Consider the following 27,617-nt stretch of genomic DNA (forward strand, 5'->3'; position numbering starts at 1 on the left):
CCTTAAGTGGACCCTCAACAAGTGTTTGTTGATTTGAATCAAAATGCCATTTACATTTTGGTCTTTCCCCAGTAGTTGGGTGTTTCAAAGGCAGAAATTGCATTTGCTTTCTGTTATATCTCTAACAGCTAGCACAAGGAAGATCACCAATAAACACTTACTGGATTGAACGTTCAGAACACTTTCAGTTTTAAAGGCTCCTGAGAGTCAATGTGTGGCAGAATCACATGCAGGCTGAATACCTGGCTCAGGGAGAGCCTTTAGACTCTCGCCTGTGGCTTTAGTCTTCCTTTTTTGTCAGATAGAGAGAGGGCTCAGGAACTGTGGCATTTGACACTCTAAGAGGAAAACTGCACAAGTCAACCATGGAAATCAATCCTCTTTGTGTCTGAGAGATGCCTGAGGTCTCTGGGGTGAACATGTTATCCACGAACAGTCCTTCTCCCCTTTCTGAACATTACTCCACACTTCCAGGTATGCCGCTTTATATAAATGGACTTCATTCTGAGATAGCAGCAATGTGAGTCTTACATGACCGCGTTTCTCTCACATCTTTAGAATATTTCACATCTCTAGCCCTTTACTTATGTCTTTCCATAGTCAGATCTAACTGCTCTATCAAAAAGAAAACACTAAGAGACAGCACATGCAAAAAATTGGTTGTGTCCTTTGGAAACTGTTTCCCTAGAGAGGCTGGTTACCGCTGATTATCAATGGTGCTCATCCTACTATATTTTTCCAGAAAAAAGTTCTGGCTAGAAAATTTTATGTCAATACAAAAGACACATTTCTCTACTACCACGCTGGAAAAAATATAGTGTTTGGCAAAGGGGAGACCATCTGAATGCCGTCAATAAATACTGTCATCTTTGGTCTCAGTAACTAGAACTGAGAGAAAAAATTAGGCCATGAAGTCCTGTCTGTGTCCTGATTCAGATGGTTATTTATCCCCTTGGCTCTCTCCTAGAGCATTTCAGTTTATTGGCTGAGTCAGACATCTTTTCAGTAGAACATCTTATAATTTTACTCCTTTTAGTTGGACAGACTGGCAAGGTTTAGAGTGATTTCAATAAAAATTCAGGGCAGATGCAAGACTCAAAATTTTTGATAGATATGGCTCCATCGCTGTTGTGTTCTGTGTCCTAAAGCTAATGTGTCTTTTAAATCTAAATAAAATACTAAGTAAGTGAGAATTTCAGGAACACCAGAAGCTTTTGTGAAATGGCATTAATGCTGGGTACTCCTCTACCAAATATTTATATATGTATATATGCATATGTCTATCAAACTCTCATATCATATCACATCATCTATCTATCTATATCTATCCTCTATCTAATCCATCTATCTATCATTTTTTTATACAAAAACCAGCCTCCAATATAAAATATAAATCATGGTAATACTTCCAAAGAACTTGACCTTAACCATGGTTGTTGTCATATCCTCTTATATAGAAATTAAACAATTCTTCCAAACATTGACACAAAATCAGTGGCAGAACCCAGAAGCAAATGCTAGACGGTTAAATCCTAATGTAATGGTTAACGAAACATATCTGACCAAGCTATCAAGTTAAAGACAAGTCCTTCTCTTTGTGTCTGTAGCATGTATGAGGGAAGGAGTTGGTCCATGTTTCTTGGTTAGCTCTTCTGTGATCTGTGATGACTTAGGGTGAAAATTTAACCTAGTACAAGGCCATATAGAGGCCCTGCTACTATAGACTTCTAATTTGAAGAGGAATACTGATGAGAGACATGAAGTTATTATTTTAGAAAGTCCCTTGGAAACATTCCAATTTCTGAACTATGGTAAATTTGGGGACATTTGGAAGTTGTTAAAGAATTGGAGAATGAATTCTGAAACTTCGGGTCCATACTTTGCTCTCAGGTCAGAGTGGTGGTGGGGATTTTAGGAAGGTTGGGAAATGGGCCCTAACTAAGTTCTATTCTTTATTCTGATTCTGCTAAGACCAAAGAATGGTGGCTAAAGTAGTTTTCTGGAGGATCAGGTGCTCAGATGTGCATAAATCCATGTGCGTAAATCCTACCGGAGTGAGCTGCTTGATCCTAACTTGAAGCAGACTCAAATTTATGCATATACTATGGTATCTTGGAATAAGATAGGTAATATATAGAGCTCTTTTACTACATTATTCCTGTGTATTTCATGCATTACAAATAAAAAGACACACAAGGTTTTAAGTTATATACGGCAGTGAGATCAGCAGGTATCCCAAGTCGCAGGAAAATCGAAATGTGAAATTTCTAATTACAATCTTTTCAACCAAAATTGGATCACTTCTAAAATGCTATTTAATGTTTTCAAAGTTCAGCAACCTGTATTTCTAATTTGTTGCCGAACATATAGAAAGAATATGTTTGGGCATAAAAAACAAAACAAAATGCCCACAAATCTCTTGCTACTGTGCCATTCTCCTTCTAACAAGTGTCATAAAGAACTCTGACGCATTTTCCTACATGAATTTTTAAAATTATTGGACATCTATCAGAGGGCTGATCTGTAGGTTAGCCAGTTTTCAAAAGACAAGCTGATAGTCACTAATAATTTACATGAGGGGCCTTGGATTCCAACAGAAGCATAATTTAACATTCTAAATGTACAAGGAACAGAAAAATTAGGAGGAAATTAGGAATGATGAATAAACATCTACAAACAGATCACAAAATTTATGGGGCTAAAATGCCCCTACAAATTTGTTAAATATAGTTTAGAGTTATGAGGTAATGAAGTGTCTGCATACAGTTTGGAATTCACTTGCCAGGAATGGAGTGGAATATTTCCGTGGCTTTCCAGATTGAGGCTGGTTATCCTTCCAGGATTATCTCCAGAAATGTTCTGTGTTTCTGACAAATTAAACCTCATGTTCTGACAATGGTATTTTCTACTGGACATTGAGCAATCTATAGGTAACATTGTTCCCTGAGGCGTTCTATGACACTATGATGGACCTGTATATACACCATCTTCTGAAAATGATGTACAACATAAGCAGCCGATCTCAGCTGGCACAATGAGTTATTCATCTCTAACAGAAAGAAAAAAATAGGACCAAAATATAAAGCACCCAAACCCCAAAATATGGGACCTAAAAATATAGACTGAAACCTGAATTTGTTTTTCATCAGTCACCACAGTGTACTCTATTGGCAGTACTATACAAATGGAAATAAATACATGAAATTTATGTGATTGGAATAAGAAATGGTAACCTTTAAAAAAAAGTTTTAAAAGTTGCATTTGCTATCACCATGAGAATTACCAATACCTCTAATTTCAGCCAAAGGAAACTTCCAAGCCTTGTTGGATCCATGCTACCTGCAAGATTTAGCATTAAATTCCCAAGGCCAGGAGAGAGGAGCTTTGCTATGGAGCTGCTGATATAAAAATTTTGCATTGGCTGGAGGTGGTGTTCACACCTATAATAGTAGCATTTTGGGAGGCTAAGGTGGGCAGATTATCTGAGGTCAGGAGTTCGAGACCAGCCTGACCAACATGGTGAAACCCCATCTCTACTAAAATTACAAAAGTTAGCCGGGCTTGGTCGCATGTGCCTGTAATCCCAGCTATTCAGGAGGCTAAGGCAGGAGAATCATTTCAACTCAGGAAGTTGCAGTGAGCTGAGATCATGCCATTGCACTCCAGCCTGGGCGACAGAGTAAGACTTCGTCTCAAAAAACAAATGAACAAACAAAACACAGCAATCACAAACAAAAAGTTTTGCATCATTCAAAAAATATGATAGAAATGATTACTTTTATCCTTGGCCAGAACAACTTATTGGCTGTGAAGAATAAGTCATCAGGCCGGGTGTGGTGGCTCACACCTATAATCCCAGCACTTTGGGAGGCTAAGGCAGGCAGATTGGCTGATCTCAGGAGTTTAAGGTTAGCCTGGGCAAAATGGCAAAACTCCATTTTTACTACAAATACAACAAAATTAGGTGGATGTGGTGGTGCATGCCTATAGTCCCAGCTACTCAGGAGGCTGAGGCATGAGAATTGCTTGAACCCAGGAGGTGGAGGAGGTTACAAGGAACCAGGGTCATGCCACTGCATTCCAGCCTGGGCAACAGAGTGAGACTCTGCCTCAAAAAAATTAAAAAAAAAAAAGAATTAGCCATAAGTGCCCTCAACCCACAAGGCCAGGGAGTGAAGTTAAAGAAACAGAAATGCTCAGCACCTGAGAATGTGTGGATTTTCTTTTATAAATGCAAATAGAGTTGTTACATAACAGGATCACCTTTAAGATCATTTTGCCACTTGCTTTTGGGATTAAGCACAAGTTTTAAAAGAAAAGGAGATTAATGCTCTCCCATGGCAGTGTTTGTATTTCTCACTGGCTTCCTGTGTGTGATATTTTTAAAAGAAACATTACACACAGGAGCCCCCAGGCGAAGGTACCAGGGAAACGATGCCAGCTTGGAAATCCAGAGGAGACTCTGCTTCTCATTATGTGAGTGAGAGGTCATTATTTGAATGTTTCTTTTTCTCTCTTTTTTTCTGTAAGTCTACAACCTCTTGATCTCTAGCCCTCTAGCACGTCCATGGTCATTATTCTTTGTGTGTTTTAAAATTAGGAAAGTAGAGAAGAGGCAGCAGGAGTCCCATAGCCCTGAGTAGCTAATGGAAAGACTTTACAGCCGCTGCACGATTCACACAGATTCACCATGTCGTAAATCACAAATTTGCCTGTGTGGTTGTAGAGAGGACAAGAGAAATGGTCTGAGTGCTCCCACTCCGGTTCTTCTACTCAAGCAAAGATTTGCTGGGCAAAATAATCTCTTCAGGGACTTTACTAAGTGGTAATGGAGTATGAAAAACCAACATCTGCCTATTTTTAAGGGGTGAGATTGCAAAATGAGGAATTGTACGGTTGAAATCTGGGGCAGCTGTGTAGTTACTCTGGAAGTATGTTAAATGTAAAATTGTGCCAAGGTAATTCTGTCTACTTGGTCTCTGTCTCCAAAAGAGGTTTGAGAGGAGCTAGAGAAGGCTATGTATCAGTTGGGACAGTTTTATCTACTTTATGATAAATGAAAAGGGCCTTGATAAGTTTGTTTAAATTTTAAATATAAACACCCATGAAGAATACATTCATGATGTAAAACCTGTATTTTTTTAAAAAGTTTTATTTATGGAGGGTGGCTGTGTTCACCAGGGGTTGGAAGAAGACTGGGGAAAAAGGAAGCAGCAATTACTGGCTAATCTTTGTAATTAGCAATTCTCTCTCCTGTATCTTTGCATGTCTCTCTGGAAAGAGGCTTAATGAGCCTACTCAGATTCTGGGAGACTCTTGGGGCCCTGAAAAGTCACAAGGATTATGGACCCTGACTGCAGAGAACGGGATTTAAAAGCCTTCCTCTCTCTCTCTGTCTCTTGCACTTCCTAATGGCTGTTACTGTTTAGTTTATTATTACTGTGGGCAGATAATTTCACATTCATAACCCTGATGGAATCTGGGGTTTCAAAGAACTCTTCCTCAGTGAATTGGCAAGGAAAATTCATTTCTTGGCAATTTTAAAGGCTATTTCATTAATCTGACTTGAGCCACAATGTATTTTAAAATTTATTGACACAGTCTAGTTTTTAGTAAAGGAACATGGTAAATTCAGGAACCTCTGTTATTCTGATAACTCCCATCACAAGTGTGTAGTAATTAGAGTGGCATCCAAGAGCATCCGTGTGGGCTGAAAAAAATCCAAAGATTACTAATGGAAGGAGTACCGATAGCCCTCTCTGAGCAAGATTCTGGAAAATCATGACTGCAGGTTCATATACACCCACATGTGCACACAGGGATTAATCTTTGGGAATGCCAGGCAGGGTGGCTCACGCTTTAAGTTCAAGCACTTTAGGAGGTTAAGGTGGGGAGATTGCTTGAGGCTAGCAGTTTGAGACCAGCCTGGGTAACATGAGGAGACTCCGACTCTACTAAAAAAAAATAATAACCCAGTGTGCTGGCACGCGCCAGTGGTCCTAGCTTCTCAAGAGGCTGAGGCAGAGTCTTATTTGAGCCCAGGAGATAGAGGCTGCTGTGAACTGTGTACCTCTGCCCTCCAGCCTGGACAAAAGAGTGAGATCCTGTCTCAAAAAATAAAATACAATCTGTGAGAAGACACTAACTAGAAAAAAACAACCCGCCATGTTTTCACATGACCAACTTAAGGTAATGACAATGTTAACCTAGAGTTAGTATAGCTAATGTTTTGATAATATTAACCTATAGAAGAGATAAATTATTTCACTAACCTTATTAAATATTTTTTCCCTGAGTAGGCTCCATGTACTCCGTTTTGGATGTTAAAAAGTATCACTCCTGCATTCCCACCTCGTCTGAGTTTATAAACCCAGCTCAAGGGTCTTCTCTAAGAGGTGACCCTAAGCCTTGTTCTTCTCTCCCAATAATGTGCTGAACATTATTTCTTCAGTAAGTGCCATCAGGGTAGAACTACCAGTGACAAAACAGTATCTGCCATCTCTTAAGTGATTAATAAATACTTGTTAGATGAATGAATGTTGTCAGATTCTTGTTTATATTCCACTCCTTCACCCTAAATTACTATAGAACACTACTGTTACTTGATTGGAGTTTCTTTAGGGTAAGGATATTGTGCTTGTTTACCCAGAACTTATCATAGAACCTGGCATAGAGTAGATGGTCAATAAATCATTGTTAAAGATTTTTAAAAATGCAATTGGCACTTCTTGGGCATCCTTTATGTGTGAAGAATGATTGACATTTCTAGTCACCATCATATGCTGATCATCACGTGGGCCAGGATAAAATTTGGATATGCTGATCTCATCAAGTAAAATTCAGTGGTTCAAGGGCTGCAAAGACAAACATTCTACAACATAGAAATGACTAGTTTGGAAACATTAAGGTCAAGAATTTAAAAAATGACCCTTTAAGGCCTTCCTATGATACCTCGATGATGCTGATTGCTTGTACTTGAGCAATAATGTAGAGATCGAAGGCTGCCTTCCTGAGTAGTCTATGTGATCAACATCTGAGATGCAGACACTTCCTGGGACAGCCCTGAAGAAGATGCCGAAACTGTTCTGTTGACAGGCAAGGATTTTGCCTTGCCCAGTTCCCAGATGGAGATGTTTTTGCATCCTATGTGTTTTAAAGTGCAGATTGATCTACTAACTTGAGAGGGTAAAAGGGATTCTACAAGATGGACCTGTGGCTTTAGGAGATAATGATGCTCTCATTATCTCCTCCACGGTTATTCCTCCTCCATTCTTGGCCTCCCAAAGTGCTGGGATTACAGGCATGAGCCTCCATACCCAGGCAGAGAGTATTTCCTATTTTGGGTAAATGATTTTTGCCCACCTGGTGGTCATCTGAATGAGGCTTGCCCGAGTTGCTCTTTAGCAAAGTGGAGCTGTGTTTAGGCAGGTCTTGGTGACAGCATGGACGTCCACTGTGGACAAATAATGATGGGCACTCCTCCTACCCCCACACCCCTCTCAACTGCAGAAGCACAGCTTCTGGTGTGTAGGTCAAAAAGCAGAAAAGGAAGAGAAAAACTAAACTTGTGTCACAGATTTTCTGTATGAACATTCCCACAGCAACATTTACCTAGTCTTTGAATATTCTTTCTCCCTGTTCCATTGTCTAGTCAGCATTTCTTCTAATTAGCTTCTCTCTAAAGTAATCATGATTGCCAGCTATTGAACAAATGCACTACTTATGGTGGCTTCCTTGTGATAATTTAGATGCAATAAGCACTTTTATTTGATTACTTTTTCCCCGATAAATACTCAATCCTCTTTCTTTTCATTTTGCATGCTCTAGATATCAAACTTCCTGAACACTTTTTTCTAATTAAATCTGAATAAATGTCAGCTTAAGAAGCCACGAACCTCAAGGGTGAATGCATTTTACTTACTTCTAGACTTATTCTAGGATCTTGACAAGAACTGCACGGGGCCTCCTCAAATTAATGTTGCAAAGCATTTAAGGATCCTATTGGTTTATGTGAGAGTCATTTAAGCAGCTAACGCAGAATGGGAAGATCAAAGACAAATACAGTTAAAATTAATATCTCTTAACACCTCTTTGCTTGCTGAGGAGGAAGTTCCCCATTCATCTATCAGCACTTGCTTTTTTCCATATTGATTTCTCAGATGGAAAGGTTTGGGTGGGGAGGAAGGGATCTGACATTTCACTTTTTCCAACTGACTTAGGTTTCCATCTTCTCCTTCCAGGTTCCACTAGGATGGTGCAAAAGTAACTGCAATTTTGCCATTAGAAGTAATAGTACTCCAAGACACTTAAAAAAATTAAAACAAGGAATACTCAGCATAATTTTGATGTTTCGTCCAATGTTAGTAACCAGTGCCAAGGTAAATATATTTAGGTCCTTAGTCCTTCATAATTCTGAAATCCAGAAAGCTCCAAAAAACATAAAAGTTTTTTTGTTATGAATGGTATAAATTAATTTGCTGACAAAACAGGACCTCAACTGATGCAAGGCTATTTATAGTCTATAATAATCTATTCAGATCTGTTGCTGCAGAAATATGAATATGTCTGGTTCAAGGTCCCAGTCTCTGATGTAGGTATTACAAGACCGACCATAGATAAAGTTTTTTTTTTCAATTTTATTTTTTGGAGGCAGAGTCTTGCTCTGTTGCCCAGGCTGGAGTGCAATGGTACAATCTCGGCTCACTGCAACCTCCACCTCCCAGATTCGAGTGATTCTCCTGCCTCAGCTTCCCAAGTAGCGGGAACTACAGCTGTGTGCCACCATGCCTGGCTAATGTTTGTATAACAAAATATGGAGAATTATGAATTCTAAAATACATCTGGCACAGGGTTTGGGTTAAGAAATTGAAGACTTGAACTATACTGAGAAGGTAACAGTTTTTCACTTACCTGCCAATTTTAAGCCAAAATCATTGGTCCAAAGGAGATGAGAAAACCATGGGTGCATCTTCAAGCAGGCAACTGTGGCAGTGACCTGGCTTGCTCTGTCCATCAAAGAATGTTTTCTGCATGCTTTTGAGTGCCCCCAACCAAACAGCACTCTCCTCTGGCAAGGTTATTAAAAATGAAGCTGAGGCTGATTACGAACATATTGCTTTATTTCTTGGTGGTAGTAAATTAAGGCTTTCTAGATTCATACAGCACACAGTGATTTGAACATTAGAATTAAAAAAAATGAGCATTCAATTTAGCAGAACCAGGAAGGAAGCAATGTTTTAAAACAGATAAATTTCCTAGTGAGGCCTTTGGCTTGGTCTCTAAAAGTCTGCTGAGCTGTTTCCCTGGTAACCTCTGTCATAGATTCCCACCCCAAGGGAGAACGGGAATGGATAAAGAGCAGACGGAAGAAAGGAGAAACTGACAAGATGGTATGTGCTGGGCAGTCAGTGTGAACAGTGGCTTTGTCTTATGCTTGGAAGACAGTTTAGGTGATGTGGTCAGGGATTCATTATCTGAATCTCCCTGATCATTCTCAGAGTAGTAAACCAGCTCACTCTGGGGCCAAGGATTAGGGACAATCCTTGTGACACCCAAATCCTGAAACTTCAAATAGGGTCACAAGTCATAGAGCTGAAGAATGCTGCCTTCAACTCTTTTTATGATTCTAAACCCTGTGGCCATCACCTGTCCTAGCTAAACAATTCATTTGCCCATGGCACAGAGCCTTGATTGCACATGTAAGTTGATGATGTTGATTGATGGGAGGCCATGTTTCACATGATGTATGAAAGAAACCTCCTGGGCAGATGCCACCTCATCACCTCTCCTTCTCCACAGAAGACGACAGTATGCACAGGAGCCTACAGTGTGAGTGCAGTTGTCAAGGGTGTCTACGTTTGACAAATTCACCATAATTGGCTTGGAGATGCAGAGGTTCTGTGTTTGGATAATGGGCACTTTGAGAAAATAAATGAGGTGTTTAACAGTAATGAAGGCGGGGCTTGGCTAGAGAATAATTTGGGAAAGATCATGTGTTTATTAACAAAAGACAAATGAATTTCATGAAAACGAGCAATGGAATTTCTTCTGGCGATCTGACTTCACACAAATGAGGCTAGCATATAGATTTCTAGTCAAATATGATCATTTAAAATTTCATCCATTTAAAGTCCATATCTTGTAATGATTTTAATGTTGCATTCCAAGGGTCTGGTTGGTGAACCAGAGTCTAAGTCATCTCAATGTGTTCCCTCTTCCACTCATCTGGCATTTTTGAGTGAACAGAATTGAAACACCTGGAAGCCTGCTTTGCATTCTTTGATGGAAAACATGCAGACAGCCATGGAGGAGGCATACAAGGTGGCAATCTGCACAATTAAACACTTACAAACGTAACCCCAATAGGCTTCATGTGATGAAGTCTGGATGCATAAAAAAATAAATAGATAAGAAGAGGCCAAATGCAATCTGAATGGCAAAAAACCGAGGCATCTGTCTCTGCCAGCTGTTAGACAGATGTGCCTGATGCATGCCAGGTGTGCAAGGAGAGGGATTAGAACAACTTTTGAGGACATGGGTTCCCTTGGGTCTTGCTTGTTAACTAAAAATTGTGAGGATCTTTCCTCCAATTTGAAAACACTGAGAAAAAGCAACTGATGGGGGGATCTGGGCTTTGCTGTGATTAGGCATGCTGGTGCCTCGCTAACATGCTGCGGATGGGGAAATGCAGAAAGCATTTGTGCAGGGAAACGACAGCATCCAGCCTGGAAAAAGAGGATGTGAGGAGGTGGGAGAGGAAACTCACACTGAAACACACAGGTAACTGGGTGATTTGCAGCCCAAGGACATACAGGGCCCTTTGTACACTGATGCTGCCACTGCACAGTCTCCTGAAATCACGACCGCAGAAATCAACTCTCCTGGAGGAGGTAGATGCCTGGGAGCTCTATGCCAAGGTGTGTCCGTGTATGGGTATCTCTGTTCCTTCAATGCTAAAGTGGACATGAAGCTAATCTTTGAGCTGTATGACCTCTGATTCAGTGCTGGAAGTTGCAGCCCAGAGCAGTGAAGTGCTTTGGCCAAGATCACAGTCATTGGCAGAGCTAGTCATTGGCAGAGCTGCGGGAAGAATGCATGTCTTCCCCCAGGTGTTTGCTGTAATAAAATTTTAAATTAGGCCTGAAAAGTACTTTGCCTATGCAAAATGCTATGATACTGAGTTGACCAGAAAGTGCATGGGTGTAGGGTTGAAGAGGGTGACTTAGGTCAATGAAGCAATTTAGAGAGGAGTCTGGAGAGCTTTGTGATTCTGATGATAGGTCCTTGCTGCTGCTCTAGGAACTGAGGGTGTGGCATTAGAGGGGGGTGTGGAACTGTAGGGGTGTGTCCTGTGTGTGAGAGAAAGGTGGCCTGGGGGCCTGACCGGGAGAGAGTAAGCGCCTTGCTCAAGGCACCGCGATCAGCCTGCTGAAATACATCTTTTGTGAGAAGAGAAACTGCCTAAAAATGACCTGGCCAAAATACCTGTTTGCCTAGCTTCGTTTCTTTGACCTCTGTTGCCCATGAGAAATGAGAAAAAATAAAGGCCAGATTCCCAATAACCTTCCTGGAAGAAAGAGCTGTTATGAGTGGATGTCGATGCTTACATACGCTGCTTTTAAAAAAAACATTTGCTTTGTTCAGGTTTGCGTGAATACAACGCCGGATGAACTCTGTCCCTTCAGAAGAAAGCCGGGTTGGTGTGCTCGATGACGCAGCGCTTGCAGTGGCGTTTGACGAAGCGCAGGGCCTCCACGGAGACCTCGCAGTCCTGGACATTCAGCGTCTGGAGGTCGAAGCAGTTGGCGGCCACGATCTGCAAGCCCTGGCCGGTGATGCTCTCGCAGGACTTGAGGCTGAGCCGCTTGAGGTTGAAGCAGTTCAGGGCCAGGCACTCCAGGCCCGTGTCGGATACCAAAGGGCATTTGCCGATATCCAGGGACTTGAGTTTGGTGCAGTTCTTGGCGAGGTACTCCACGCCGTGGTCCGTGATGCCCTCGCAGCCCCTCGCGTTGAGGTAGCGCAGCTTGCTGCAGTACTTGGCCACGTAGCGGATGCCCACGTCGGTGACCCGGCCGCAGTGCGCGATGCTCAGGTACCGCAGGCGGGACTCCAGCTTGGCGATCTCCCGCAGGCCGAAGTCGCTGACGAAGCGGCAGTCGCTGACGCTCAGCTCCTTGATGGAGGCACAGTAGATGACCAGGTAGCGCAGGCCCTCGTCGGTCAGGCGGACGCAGCGGCGCAGGTACAGGTGGGTGAGCTGCGTGCAGTGCGCCGCGATGGTGTGCAGGCCTTCGTCCTCCAGCACGAAGCAGTCCGTCATGTCCAGGTAGCGGATGGAAATCTGTTTGCCATGCAAGGGGGACAGTTTAATGGAGGCCTCCCGAGTCAAGCTGATGCAGGTCACTTTGGAGCACCCTGCACAAAGAGACAGAACACAGGCTCAGAGCAACCTGCGAGCAGCAGTGGAGGCTCTCGCCCGGAGATGCCCTGGGGGATTCCTGCCCCTTGCCCCAGTCCGGGTCTGAGGCTGACCTTACCCCTTTGTGGGAAGTAGAAAAGTTCCTTTTTAAAGGTTCCTTTCTTGTTAAAGAATACATGTTTTAATAACTTTGTTAAGCCCTGTCCTATGTAGCTGTTAGACATGCCATGCTCACAGGCATGTAGTACATTCTATGTCCTTGTACTTTAACCAAGATATCTGGGCTGAAGGAGCTCTCAGGCATGTTCCGGCTCTCCATTGCTTTCACCTGTTTAAAAAAGTTTTAAGTTGTTAGTGAATAGGGTTTTAATTTAGATTGTAAGGTTTGGCTCCAGCTAACTGAGATGAGACACAGCAGTAAGGATGACCCCAAATGCGTAAGGAATAAATTTTCCTTTGTTCATTATACTATCATGGTAAGATGGTTAGTGAGAGTACCCTTCCTGCAATCCAGGAAGTAAAAATTGCGTTGCTGAAACATCCTTTGTCTCAGTGCTAATTTTTCTATGCGGCACTGAGCATCTATTTCCAAAACCTTTGCTGTCTTGGTCTCTATAGAGAAGAAAAGCAAGAATGGGTTCCCCATTTTTATCTGATTTTTTTTTTTTTTTTTTTTTTTTTGAGACAGAGTCTTGTTCCGTTGCTAGGCGCCAGGCTGGAGTGCAGTGCTGCGATCTCAGCTCACTGCAACCTCTGCCTCCTGGGTTCAAGCACTTCTCCTACCTCAGCCTCCCAAGTAGCTGGGACTACAGGCATATGCCACCATGTCCAGCTAATTTTTGTATTTTTAGTACAGATGTGGTTTCACCTTGTTGGCCAGGATGGTCACGATCTCTTGACTTCGTGATCCGCCTGCCTCAGCCTCCTAAAATGCTGGGATTACAGGTGTTAGCCACTGTGCCCGGCCATTTATCTGATTATTTAACTATATTATTTCGATTATCTGGGCTTAAGGGGATTGGGTCAGAAAGACCATGGTTCCAATTCCTGATCCAGCCCTACTTGCCCGACGTTTAGCAAATCGATCCTTCTGAGTATTTCTTTTGTCTGAAAACAGGGACCATGCCATTCCCTGGGAGGCAGCTGGGATGGAGAAATGAGAGAATGTGCATCAATATCTTGCCTTGGCCCTGGAAAGTTCCAGGAGCTCAGTAAATGTCAGTTCTTGACCTGCCACGGTTTGGAAGCTCCCTGGTCCAAAGTGAGATATGAATGACAAAGCTTGGGCATGACCCTGGTATGGCAGAAAGAGCACTGGGTTGGGAATCACACCTGGTTCAGGCAGGAGGCTTCACGTTGCTGCTTCTCAGAAGTGTCCACTGTGCAATGGGAATGAATAGGTGATGAGCCGACACTTCAGATTTAATGAGGATGCAATGAGAGAACAGATATTGCCCTGAAAACTCTATGGGAGATGAATATATTAGTCTAGCAGGATGACTTGTAAATTGAACAGATCTTCTGAGTCAATTCAACCCTTTTTAGCTGAGGAAAAACAACTATGTTGTCTGGATTATTGCTGTAGTCCTTGAACTAGACTCCCTTCCCTGTCCTTAGCTCCTACAGTCAATTCCCCTCACCTCTATCTGGCAGAGGCATCCTGGAAAATGGAATTCGAAGCATGCCCCTATGCAAAGCCTCGGGATGGCGCCCGTTCACTCCAAGTTTAAAATCCAGAGTCTAACAGGGCTCCCAAGGTTCTGCACCCCAGGGCTCTCTGATGATGTCATTCCTCCAACCCTACTGGCCTGCTTGCCATCTCACAGACACAGCAAATGCTCTCCAGCCTCCGAGCACTGGAAAGGTCTTCCCTTAGCCCTCCCCGCTTTCCTAGGTCTTAGAGCCAATCTCAGTTTATTGTAAAATTTGTCCCCAACCACGTTTGTATAAACTAGCATCCCCTGCCTTCCTCCCCTTTATTTTCAGGAGTCTTTATCCCTGCATGGCATTATATATTTATTTGTTCACTTATTTATTTGCTGTCTCCTCAGTCTGGAATGTTAAGTTCTGAGAAAAGGGACCTGGGGCTGTTCACTGCTGTCTCTCTCACTCCTTGTTCATAGCTGGTACTAAGTAGCTGTCGAATGAATGAATGAGTGGTTTATAGAGGGAAGAGAGTCTTCTATAAGAGGACCAGATGAGATCATCCAACTTCCAACATTTAGGTGTCTGCAGGACCTTGACCTTGGCTGAAGTATTCCTACATTGAGAAGCAGTTGTCTGTTTTATAGGTAATGATAATGTCTTGTATTTGTGTTGAACCATGGAGTTTACAAAGGGCTTTTATAAAGATTTTCTTACCTGATTGTTAGAACAATCTCAATTCTCAGGAAAGTATCTTTAGATGTCTCTCTAAACATCATCTCTAATCTCCTAAAACTATATGTGTGTATAAATTATGTATGTACATACTATATATTACAATTTATATTTTTATATATAGCAAATGGAACACTCGTTTCATTGGATATTTAAGTTCTCTATTACTTTATAAAAACAGGTACAGTGTATTTATAGTATATTAATATAAATAATATCTATAGTCTGTATATATTAGGGTGGTGCAAAAGTAACTGTGGTTTTTACAATTAAAATGGCAAAAACTGGCTGGGTGTGGTGGCTCATGCTTGTAATAGCAGCACTTTGGGAGGCCCAGGTGGGTGGATCGCTTGAGCCCAGGAGTTTGAGACCAGCCTGAGCAACATGGCAAAATCCTGTCTCTACTAAAAATACAAAAATTAGCTGGGCATGGTGGCACATGCCTGTAATCCCAGCTATTTGGGAGGCTGAGGCATGAGAATCACTTGAACTTGGTAGGCAGAGGTTGCAGTGAACCAAGATCGCATCACTGCACTCCAGCCTGGGTGACACAGCAAGACTTGATCTCAAAAGAAATATATAAATAAAAATAAAAAGACAAAAACTGTGCTTACTTTTGCACCAACCTAATATTTTATAAATAAATGTATATTAATATATATTCCCTTCTACTACGAGGTTCTATATGTATTTTTCATTTTCTCTCTGCTCATCTCAAATCTCTTGAGCAGTTCTACAGCCAGGTGCCTCATTTCGGACACTCTGCACATTGGCTGTTTCACAAATATCCAAGGCTTCCCAGCAGCCTCACAGTGCTAGGGAGGACCTTCCTTCCACCTCCTGTAGGATGCCTGGGAAACTCTTATACACTCAGGCCCTGGGAATAATGAGGTTCGAAGGCCATGTGCTATTAAGTCAAAGAATTTCAGTAAGGAGTGAACCTCACTCCAACCATGGAGAACAAAAAAGCAGCTTGTCAGAGGCAGGTCACACTGTTCCAGTGGGCTTTGTGCTTTGTGCCTTAGCAAAAGGTGGTTAGTTCCTTTTAGCTTTGAAACTTCCCTTGGTTTTGAGTTCGTTTCTTGAGGCTGACTGTAATCCTGCTGGCACTGAATTTGCGTGTCTATGGTAGTGATTGGCCATCTGTGACGCCTATAAAGACACTTCATTTTTGAAGATCATATGATAACCTTCCCTCTTAAACTCTTAGTTCTAGTTTCCTTTCTTAAAAAATAGCAAAATCTGCTGCACTCCAGAAAAAATAATATATTTGGTCCAGGAAAAATGCATACCTTGCATTTGAAACTGAATTCCAAATTTAATGAAATACTTGTTTAGTTCGGGTTTCGTAAAGAGACTATTTTAAAGAATTGTGTTATTTTAGATCAGTAATTTCAGATTTTAGGTTTTACCCAAACTCCTACAGATTTGCTAGTTTGGGTTGAAAAGAAAGTAAACTGGTTCATGGCTCAGTAGTTATTATTTATGACTAGTTCACAAATTCATTCATTATAGACATGGAGAGAACCTTAGAAATCATCCAAAATAAACACCATTTTTTAAAGATGAAGCATCACAGGCTCAGTGAGATTATATGACTTGTACACCCAGACTACAGATAAGTTTCTTGACTCCTCGTTCCAAGGCTTCAATTTAGAAAGGGAGGTAAGAAATGACTGTGATGTATCATAGAGTTGATATATTACACAAGAGATATACTGTAGAAAATGAAGTGAACCTTCAGACATCAGGGACCCAGAGGTCTTTGGAAACTTGGAAGCCACCACAGTATGATGTCTAAAGGGATCCTTGAAAGAGAGAAATAATTTGGATGCATAGACTTGGAGTGAAAAGCAATGTGTATACATATTAATAGATATGGAGCCCAGGTGGTAAGATAATTGATAAATTTCAGAGAAAGGAAAGCAAGGGGAAAGGCCATAGGAGAGTTGGGGTGACCATGGGGTGAAACTCAGGGTGTCTGAAAGGATTTAATCAAAACCAAGGCAAGAATGGTCTGTTGGGATAAGATCAGGGGCCTGTTTTGATATCTAGGGTAGGGTATAGACAACATAGGTTGAACAAAGCTGTGGGGTTTCTTCAATTAATTCCCCATTTCATTCAGCTTTCACAAATATGCTCTTTATTACTACTTCCTCTCATTACTGGGGTGATATCTCTACCTCTTCTGGGGTGTCAGATGGTTAAGTGAATGAAGAACAGCTATTGACTTCCAGGCAGGTTAATAACAAGGACAATACAACCATGGCAACGGCAGCTGTGACTCAGAGTGCCTACCTCACGGTTCTCATCAGAGCACGTGTTTAAGGGCTTAACTCTTAACCCATTTAATCCTCCCAACCATCTCATTTTTACTGATGAGGAATTTTTAACGATCGCACTACAGCTTCCTAAATGCTTGCTTAGGGTGTTAGCAAAAGGGAACTTTAAACCTTTTAGAGGCCAAAATGACCATTTAAAGCTTTGACACACTTCTGTTCACTGAATTACAATGTCATGAAGTGCAAAAATAAAATACGACATATTTCTGTCCTTATAAAGCTCAAATCTCATCATGAGTTGAGAGAAACAAATCTGGAAATAAACACCCAATTGCAAGCCAATCAATGCTCTAGCTTTCTGTGCTCAAAAGGCAGACACCCAGAAAAAACCCTTAGCTCACTTGGGGCGAGGAAGGGAAGGCTATATTCAGGGGGATGCTTGACTGGAGCTTAAACAAGGAAAAGTCTGTTCAGAGAGTTCTCGAGGAGGGGCAGTGGGCAGAGGAGGAAGAGGCACATAAGCCAGAGAGGCATGCGTACATCACTGCATGCACACATAGCACGTGTCTGGGGACATGCGGATCAGATGGTTCTACAGAAGGGGACATTTGAGTGTATGCAGGTTTGCACCTAAGAAGAGCTTCTTAGGAAGGCTCTTATGTGCTCTGCGGAGGAACTTGAATTTTTCTTGTAGGTCATAGGTAGCAATTATTGGAGAGTTCATGCAGGAAAGTGAACGTTTAGACTTGCAGTTTGAAACAACAACTCTGGAGGCAATGGAGATGGGTATAAGGAGGAATGGTTGGGGACACCTGCATCCAGGCAGGCAGAGAGAAATGAACTCAAGGAACTGGGGAAGTACAGTCACCTGAACAGGATTCTACTGGTTGGGTAGGATTGGGGGAGAAACAAGGACGATTCCAGGTCTCCATTGAAGAGGTTCTTTCTGAAGCAGCATTATTTTGAACACTTACAACACTGTGTATTTTGAAAATTGGTTGAACAAACCTATGGGTTTCTTCAGTTAATTCCAGATTTCATCCACCTTTCACAAATATGTTCTTTACCTTTCACAAATAAGTTCCACTTCCTCCCGTTATTGCAATATATTCATCAATATAGTCCGTTGATGTTTAATGCTACTATTAAGAAAAGGTAATATGTGATAATGATGAAACACTGCAGTTGTAGCAATTTTCAGTGACTTTAAAGACAGCGTCTCAGAAGAGCATTTTCTGCATTGCTAGGGATGGGATAGGCAGTCTCATCTCCTCTGGGGAAATTAAGCTTTAGACCAGCAATGAGTCTTCCAAAGTCAAGTTTTCTGCCACTGAGAACGTGGCCACTATCAGAGCCCAGCTGTAAAACTAAAGAGAATCGGGCATAATGAAATCAGCTTTGGCAGCCCTCTGGCCTCTGCATCAACATAACAATTTCCAGATGCCCTCAGAACAGGAAGGCACCCTTACTAGGTGCTGATGACAAATCCATCCTGATGGCCTCTTGAGTCTTTCAAGTCCATCTATCTGAAACTTTCTCCCATATGTGGGATACTATGTCCTTAACTTGGTGAGCTGCGGATTCCCCTCATTTTTGCCTCTATGTATACAGACCACTGTTGTCGTTGGGAGACAAGAGGGGAAGATACACTAATATATTTGAACCCTCAAAGTAGGCAGGTTGACATACAGGACAGATATCCAGGATTAATAATGGTTAGTCAAGGGGCCAGGCGGAATCACTCAGGCTAAAAGTGCAAGAATTTCCATTCCCAAATAGCAAAAGTGGTTTCTGCATTTCTGGACTTCAAAAGGACCACCCCAAAAGAAGGTCCTTTTGCAGCCTGTATTAAGAGTGCAGCCTGTATTAAATGTGCATGGGAAGCACCTTTAATGAAGAAAGGAATTCCAAAAATGAATCATTTTCTAATCTAAGAAAAGAAAATAAAATGTTTATAAAATGCTCCAACTCTTGTAGGTTAAAGAACCCAGTTCTTTGCCATTTTTTTTTTAAATGAAGAGGAAACACATCTAGAAAAAGCTGTGAATGTTCCTAAATCACCAAGTTTTGAAACTTGTTTCCAACACATCTCAATGTTTTCTCTTTCCAGAATTCCTCGGAGGAAAAATGTAAGAAAACCCCTTTGGTTTCCTGCTTCTCTATGCCACTGGTTACTCCTGACTAACTGAACATATGGCTGCTATGATTTTGTCTTGAAGCCAGCTGAAGTAGAGGAACAGCGAGTTGCTCTCCAGCAAGGGAAAGAATCTGCAAAAAGTAATGGGCTGTCATCTGAAATGTTTTTAGATGTCGGCTTTCGAAAGAGAGAGCAAGCTGAGAGCCGGCTTTCGCTCAGATTTTGTTGGAGGGCATCATTGGCCTCAGATGCTTGTAAATCCTGGATTCTGTTTATTTGCCCATCATAGTGGTTTTTACTTCTTGACCCCTCCCACAAACTCCCTGAGGTTGCAGCTCCTGCTGTTGGTTTGTTAAAGTCCCTGTCGCATCTTACACATTTCAGCCTCTTGAATGTTCATCTTTTGACTAGGCAGCAAATGAGATAAAGAGGGCTGTTAGTCCAGCCAGATCATGTCTGGCGCCTAAGTGTGGGTCTGGGCTTTAATTCTTCCTGCCTGAGAGAGCTTTTCAAGCAAAGCAGCCATGCTGGGATTTCCTTCAATTTTTTCTTTCTTTTTTTAAGAGACAGGGTCTCACTCTGTCATCCAGGCTGGAGCACAGTGGTATGATCATAGTTCACTGCAGCCTGGAACTCCCGGGCTCAAGCGATCCTCCTGCCTCAGCCTCTGAGTAGAATAGCTGGGACCACAGTCACATACCATTTTGCCTGGCTAATATTTCTAGTTTTTGTGGAGAGAGGGGTCTTGCTTTGTTGCTCAGGCTGGTCTCTTAACTCCTAGTTCAAGTAATCCTCCCACCTCGGCCTCCCAAAGTGCTGGGATTACAGGCGTGGGCCTCTTTGCCCAACTTCCTTCGATTTTTAAAAGGACTAAAGATGTAATTCAATGGACCTTGCCCTTGCACTACGGAATTGAGAATTTTGCTTAAGAAAAGATACAAGATTAACCCAGAGGTAAGGAGAGTGCAGGTAAAATCTAAGGAGACACTACAAAATGGCAAGTGATATGAGCACAACCCATAGCTGAGTGCTTCATCACCCACTGTGGGCACCATCCAGTCCATGGTGTGAAGAACCACGAGGTCATTTTTACAGCTTGGACATGGATCCCGGGCTCCAGGGACCAGCCGCAAGTGGGCATAAGGGTAGTTTCTGAGCTAACCGTGCTTCAGTTAGCCTTCTGTTTTCCATTTCTCTACAACTCGATACCCTGTTCGCATTATCTATGATTGATTACTCTGAAGTAACTGTGAGAGTTACAAAGAGTAAAGACATTTAAAAGTCACTAACCTCAACTCCCAGGCAAAGCGTGCTAGAATTCCCCTAAGAACTCCCCTATGAAGTGGACATTATTTGATGAAAGGGAAACCTGTGGCCTCCAAGGTCATGATTCCATAGAGACAGCTTCTCTGCAAAAGCAGCCTCCCTGCTACCTGCCCTTCATCTCTGATGGCTCACAAGAAAAGGACCTCTGGTGGTGGCAACGTGCCCACTGTTTTAGGATGGTGCACCCGGAGGGCCCATAGCTGGTAGGCCAGTGTCCGTTTACCTGACACATCCAGGTGCTCCAGGTTGGGGCACAGGGACACCACGTCAAAGACGGCCTCGTTGGAGATATTGTAACAGCCTGAGACTTCCAGTCGCCTCAGTTCGGGACAGCACTGGGCTATGGTGTACAGCCCTCGGTCTGTGAGCCGCCTGCAGCCACTGACAGTTACGGTTTCCAGCATGAGACACACGTTGGGGGTGTCCTGGCAGAGTCTGCGGGTCAGCACTTTGAGGGCGCGGTCCACGTTGATGGTCTCGCCCGTCAGGCGGATAGTCCTCCAGAGGCGCGGATCCCACGCCAGGTTGTACCAGCGGCGGCACACGCGCGCGCAGCGGCACAGCTGGTTGGTGGGCAGGAAGGAGAAGATGTGCACCACGGAGTGGTCCGGGAGCCGGTCGATGCTGGCCTGCTCCTTCTGGGGTCTGGAGGCGAGCCGGATGAGGGGGTGCGTGAGGCGGGTCGGGGGCGGGGAGTGGACCATGGCCACCGTCTCCCCAGTGATGGAGGACGAGGAAGTGGACGAGCCCCTTCCATTCTGAAATCCTGGCAGATTCGGAGGACATATCAGGGCTGGGCTGGGCGTGCTCAGGGTGCGCATGCTCAGGTCGGAGTCTGGCAAAGGACAGAGAACAAAGGGTTAAGAGTGACAGCCTTAGCTGGGCCCCAGGGAGGAAGCAAAAGCACCTGTTTCTTTCTTTCTTTTTTAGATCTTGTCGCCCAGGCTGCAATGCAATGGTGTGATATCAGCTCACTGCAACCTCTGCCTCCCGGGTTCAAGGAATTCTCTTGTCTCAGCCTACCAAGGAGCTGGAATTACAGGCCTGTCACCACCCCCAGCTAATTGTTTTTTTTGTATTTTTAGTAGAGATGGTGGTTTCTCCATGTTGGCCAGGCTGGTCTCGAACTCCTGACCTCAGGTGATCTGTTGTCCTTGGCCTACCACAATCCTGGGATTACAGGTGTGAGCCACCTCACCCAGCCAGCACAGGTATCTGTCTTACATAAAACATTCATGGGGGCAACATTCTCATTCCGTGGCTGTCCTCCCTGGGAAGACTTCTGCCAATGCCATCACAGAGGGCCAAGCATATGCACGTGCTGCCCATTCCAGAAAGCGCCAATCCCCTGTGGTCCACACCAGGAGTGGGAAGACTGCAGTGAACAGGGGCAGATAATAACTACCGAGGCTTTGCAGGCCATGGGCTTTGTCTCCCTTGCAATGACAAGCCCTATCATTACCACAAACAATATGTAAATAAGGGAGAGTGGTGTTTTAATAAAATCGAACTTATGAAAGCAGATTAGCTGGGCTAGTCCCTGCCCAGACCAGGGAACAAATCCCATGGTTTGCCAACCTCCAGTCTACATGATGAGGGATCAAGGAAAGGGCACAACTTCAGAGTTTCGCTGTTTCTATTCCAGAGAGAAACCGCACGTATTAGATACCCCAACTGGTTTACCTCCCTAATTATCTTTTGGTTAGATGGATGATCATGTTGCATTTACAAATGAGGGAGTGAGTTTCAGGAGACACAAAGACTGGTTGGCATAGAGAACACCTGCTGCCTTTGCTCCCACCTCCCTCAGCATCTGCTCCCCTTTCTGTTGATAACAGGGCCTCAGACTGGGGGAGCCAGTGAAACCCCTCTGCTAGACCAGGCATTACACACAGCATTTCCAGTCCTTGTGTAACTGGAAAAATATTTATTTTTTCTTATTAACAACCTCCCCTTTGCATTTGAATACTATGAGCCACATTCCATTCCTTGGACCTAGAAAGATCACTGATAAGGACACAGCAGTTTTAAAATTTGTGAGGGATTAAGAATTCTTTAGAATATTACGTCAAGAAGTATGCTCATTTCCTCTCTCTTTTTCTCAATATACACAGGAGAAAGAATTTAGTCTTTCTGTCTAAATACAATTGTATATTATATATTTTGGATATATATATAATATCCAATGTATATAACATGTATAACATCCAATGTATATAATATATATAACCATATATATGGTATTATTACTATATATATCCAGTGTGTATATATGCGTTAAATTCAAAATAATATATATTATATATTTTATATCTACATAATATACATTGAATATTATATAACATATATACACAATATGCTTAATAATATACATGGGTTATTATAGCCAATATACATTGGCTATAATAATACATATATACACACACACTGAATATCTATGGTTATAATACCACATATATGGTTTTATTTAGGAAGAAATGTATTTTCTGTTTTAATGTGTTTATATATTTTATACACATACATATACCCACACACATGCAGATGCCCCTCAGCTTACTATGGGGTTTTCGCGCCATAACCCCATTGTAACTTTAAAATATCCTAGGTTGAAAATGCATTTAAAACACATAATCTGCCTAACATCATTGTTCATCCTAGCCTATCTTAAATGTGCTCAGAAGGCTTATAATAGCCTACAGTGAAAAAGTAATTTAACAAAAACCTATTTTATAATGAAGTGTTGAATATCTCATGTGACTTAGTGAATACCGTACTGAAAGGGAAAATGGTTACATGGGGACTTGAAGCACAGTTTCTACTGAATATCACTTTTGTACCATCATAAATTCTGAAAATTATACTGAAGCCATATTAAAATCAGAAACTGTCTGTATATGTATGTATCTATACAGATATACATACATATCCACGTATAGAGAATTTATCTACAAGATACAAATTTCCTCATCTATGAAATAAGTGAGCTAAGCAAAACAATTTCTAAGTCATTTCCAGCTTTAATTATAATGCTCAAGATTTAAACAAAAGCTCTATGCTTATGTGCTTCTCATATTTCACACCCTAGAAATTAACACTCATACCATCTTCTCAAAGAACTTCCGGTAATAACACGCAACACAAAAATCTCTGAGAGCTGAAGTCGCCCCTACTTGTAGTTTTCTTATGGATCTCCTTTTGCTGCAATTTTTCTGTTCAGTTACTTCTTCATAACCTAACACTGAGAATGGCTTATGTGTGCCCACACTGTGCCCCAGGAGCAGCTTTGAATTATGTGCTGCACTCAATCGCTCATGTTAGCCTCTTGAAATACAAACACCTTTCTTGGGTGGCTGCAAATGCCATCTCCTTTAAGAAGTTTTCTTTTCTTTCTTTCCTTTAAGAAGCTTTCTTTACAGGTGCATGGTGGCTCAGACCTGTAATCTCAGCACTTTGGGAGGCCGAGGTAGGCGGATCATGAGGTCAAGAGATGGAGACCATCCTGGCCAACATGGCAAAACCTCATCTCTACTAAAAGTATAAAAATTAGCTGGGCATGGTGGCACATGACTGTAGTCCCAGCTACTAGGGAGGCTGAAGTAGGAGAATTGCTCCAACCTGGAAGGTAGAGATTGCAGTGAGTTGAGATCTCACCACTGCACTCTAGCCTGACAACAGAGCAAGACACCGTTGCAAAAAAAAAAAAAGAATTTTTTTCATGTCTTTGAGATAGGGTCCCTTCCCTTGTGAAGCCCCCACCCTTTATTATCCAGACGTCTGTGAACTTACCTTCTAATGTGATTGACTGTACTACATTTTAACATATTGCTATTTATATTCAAGACATTTGTTGTGCACCTGCTATGTATTTTCCTAATTTTGCATCCCTTCCTGTGTCCCCATATCCTATGTCATATCCTTTGCAGTTCACCCCAGAGAGAGTATATTTCCTGATTCTAGTGACGTTGGGTTTTCCACAGGCTTTGGCAGAAAATATCAGAGGAAAGCCATTTGTGCAGCTGGGCATGACTTCTCAATCTTCTACCATCACAATGAGGAGAACATGCCTCACCAGCCCCTTGCTAAAAGAATAATGAGCTGGCAGCAGTGGCTCATGCCTGTAATCCCAGTACTTTGGGAGGCTGAGGCAGGTGGATCACTTGAGGCCAAGAGTTGGAGACCAGCCTGGCCAGAATGGTGAAAATTTTTCTGCTAAAAATACAAAAATTAGTGAGGGGTGGTGGCACACATCTATGATCCCAGCTACTCAGGAGGGTGAGGCACATGAATATTTGCTTGAACCCAGGAGGCAGAGGTTGGAGGTTGTAATGAGCTGAGATCGTGCCACTGCACTCCAGCCTGGGTGACAGAGTGAGACTACTGCCTCAAAAAAAAGGATGAGAGGCCCATGAAGCAGACAGAACTGCCCCCAATCTGTATCTTACAGGCAAGCTCAACCAAGTCCAGTGTGGTTCAGCCAGCATCCAGATGAACCACAGGTGCACGAGCTACCATACAAAATGCTTTTAAACCACTGAGTTTGGGGTGATTTTTCACACAGTATTACTGTGGCAACAGATGATGGACATACCTTCTATTAGACGAAAAACTCCTCCGAGACAAGGATTCCATCCTTTCCTTGCTTCTGTCCTGGCAGCACCTGACATTGTTATGACGTATAGTACGTGCACAACAAACATCTTTGAACTGAATGGAAATATATGCCAAAAAATAATTCTAGCTTGGCATGTATTTTTCGATACCAGGTGGTATACATGCTGCATTTTAAATCATTGATAAGAAAAGAAATCGGCTGGGCGTGGTGGCTCACACCTGTAGTCCCAGCACTTTGGGAGGCCGAGGCGGGTGGATCACGAGGTCAAGGGATTGAGACCATCCTAGTTAACATGGTGAAACCCTGTCTCTACTAAAAATACAAAAAATTAGCTGGGCATGGTGGCGCGTGCCTGTAATCCCAGCTACTCAGGAGGCTGAGGCAGGAGAATTGCCTGAACCCAGGAGGCAGAGGTTGCGGTGAACCGAGATCGCGCCATTGCACTCCAGCCTGGGTAACAAGAGCGAAACTCCATCTCAAAAAAAAAAAAAAAAAAAGGAAAGAAAAGAAATCGTACTTCCCTCTGGTAATCATCTGGAATGAATAGTACATCTTTAAGGAAAACCTTAAATATAAACTAATTTTGGACTTCAAAACTGCTATCCAAGTTACCATGGTACCACCTTCATTATTATGGGTACTCAGAGAATTACCACTGAAACCAGATTTCTTGGAGGCAGGTGAACAACTTATTTCAGGCCAGGAGGGCGAGGCAATCTTAGGCTCTCGGCTCTGACATTTGCAGCTGTGAGGGTGCTGAACTCCCTCTTCTGCCTGTCTAGGTTTTATTCATCTTGAAGGAGAAGACACTCAACAGGTCCCTGCAGAGAGCTGCCTAGAGGTAGGTGCCTGAGGAATGACAAGATACTTACCCTGTGGGGGTGGAGGGGAGGGTGAAGTGGATTTCTAAAACCTGCTACTCTTTCATACTTCAAGCACTTAGGAAAGCTGGATGTCTCTTTTACCAGAAAACACACCCAGAGTCTCTGATTCCTTCCTGCTATGCCTATAGCAGGCCAACAACCTCAGCGAACTTTTCAAAAGATGGTACGGTTTGTCTCAATTAAATGAATAGTACCTGATAAATAAAAAGATAATAAAGAATAACAAAAACTACAGAGATGCATATCAGAAGTTTTCACAAAATACATTTTCTCGATATTTTCCACAAATACATTAAATGCATTTCCAAATTTAAAAAATATACCTATATATATTTTTAAATTTGAAAATAAATTTTATTATGGCTAAACAATAAATAGCTTGTCACACAATGTGTCTTACCCTTTGATATGAGGAGCTATTTACTGTCACTAGATATTAATATAAAAACTACAAGGATATGTCAATATAGCAGGAAAATAGAGCATAGCTCCAAACTCAAAACAAGGACCATTTCTACCACCCAAGTAGTATATTTCATTCACAGAAGAGAATGTAGAAAGACCAAGTGTACTCTGTATACAGTTTTTTCTCGATGTCTCTTTCAGAAGACTGGCAGCTCAATGGACATTGGCAATAGCTGCTGATTCTTTTCAGAGTGGAAACAGGGACCCTGATGCATGGGTACCAGGACACACACTCAGAGAGGAGAACACCAGAGACAAATATTAAGATGACAGAGGTAGAAGAATGCTCAACCCTCCTCCTGGTCTTACGACATTACGACACAAACAGAAGCAAAAAAGCTGATTATTTGAACTTAGATTATAGATTTAGATTATTTTGTAGGTATGAACATGCTTTCATGTCTGAATATCTATTCCAAATGAATTTCTACCCATCTGATGTCTTGGGGAAAAATTCCCATTTATCTTAGTACTAAGGTGATATGCATTGGGCTAAAATACAGTTTAGCAACAACACTAAATTAACAGCAGTGTTAATTTTAATGTATTCTACATTTTTATATAAATTTATATGCAAATTAGCTGTTTAGACTACATCTTCCTTCACTTTTCCCTTAGGCAAGATGGTGAGATGCATGAGTGGTATTTGGAAGAACTCTACAACACTGCCAGGAATTATTCTGAAAAGGGAAAGTGAGAATTGCAAAAAGTGCCAAATGAAATACACAAGGCCAAAAGCTTCTATCTGGAATTAAATTAATTGCTGCCTGCTTTGAGCATCCTTAAATTCTGAGACCTTTTGGTAATTGAAAATGGGGCTCATAATGAAACCATAGCATAGTTCCTCTAAACGCCTTCCTTCCCTGCAGCATCTGTTCTCTGAGGGGATATCCTTATCACGGAGGAGCAGATATCACCCACAGTATCCTTGGCAAGAAACAATGCAAACCAGTATTCATCAAAAGCTCTTGATCTTTGGGAGGCTGAGGCAGGTGGACTGACTGAGCTCAGGCGTTCGAGACCAGCCTGGGCAACATGATGAAACCCATCTCTACTAAAATACAAAAAATTACACGGGTGTGCTGACATGCACCTGTAGTCCCAGCGACTT

At 42.3% G+C, this 27,617-nt stretch overlaps 1 protein-coding gene across 1 annotated transcript in view; it reads right to left on the bottom strand.

Moving 5' to 3' along the window:
• Positions 1–9,104: 9,104 nt before the first annotated feature.
• Positions 9,105–27,617, bottom strand: part of FBXL7 (F-box and leucine rich repeat protein 7) — a 418,014-nt gene continuing 399,501 nt past the window's right edge. The window contains exons 3-4 of the mRNA XM_035291754.3: positions 20,769–21,380; positions 9,105–12,417 (exon numbers count right to left, since the gene is read on the bottom strand). Coding sequence (XP_035147645.1) covers positions 11,681–12,417; positions 20,769–21,380 — 1,349 coding nt within the window. The 3' untranslated portion in view covers positions 9,105–11,680. The remainder of the gene's footprint in view (positions 12,418–20,768; positions 21,381–27,617) is intronic.

Source organism: Callithrix jacchus, chromosome 2 (assembly GCF_049354715.1).
Source record: "Callithrix jacchus isolate 240 chromosome 2, calJac240_pri, whole genome shotgun sequence".
Taxonomy (NCBI): Eukaryota; Metazoa; Chordata; class Mammalia; order Primates; family Cebidae; genus Callithrix; species Callithrix jacchus.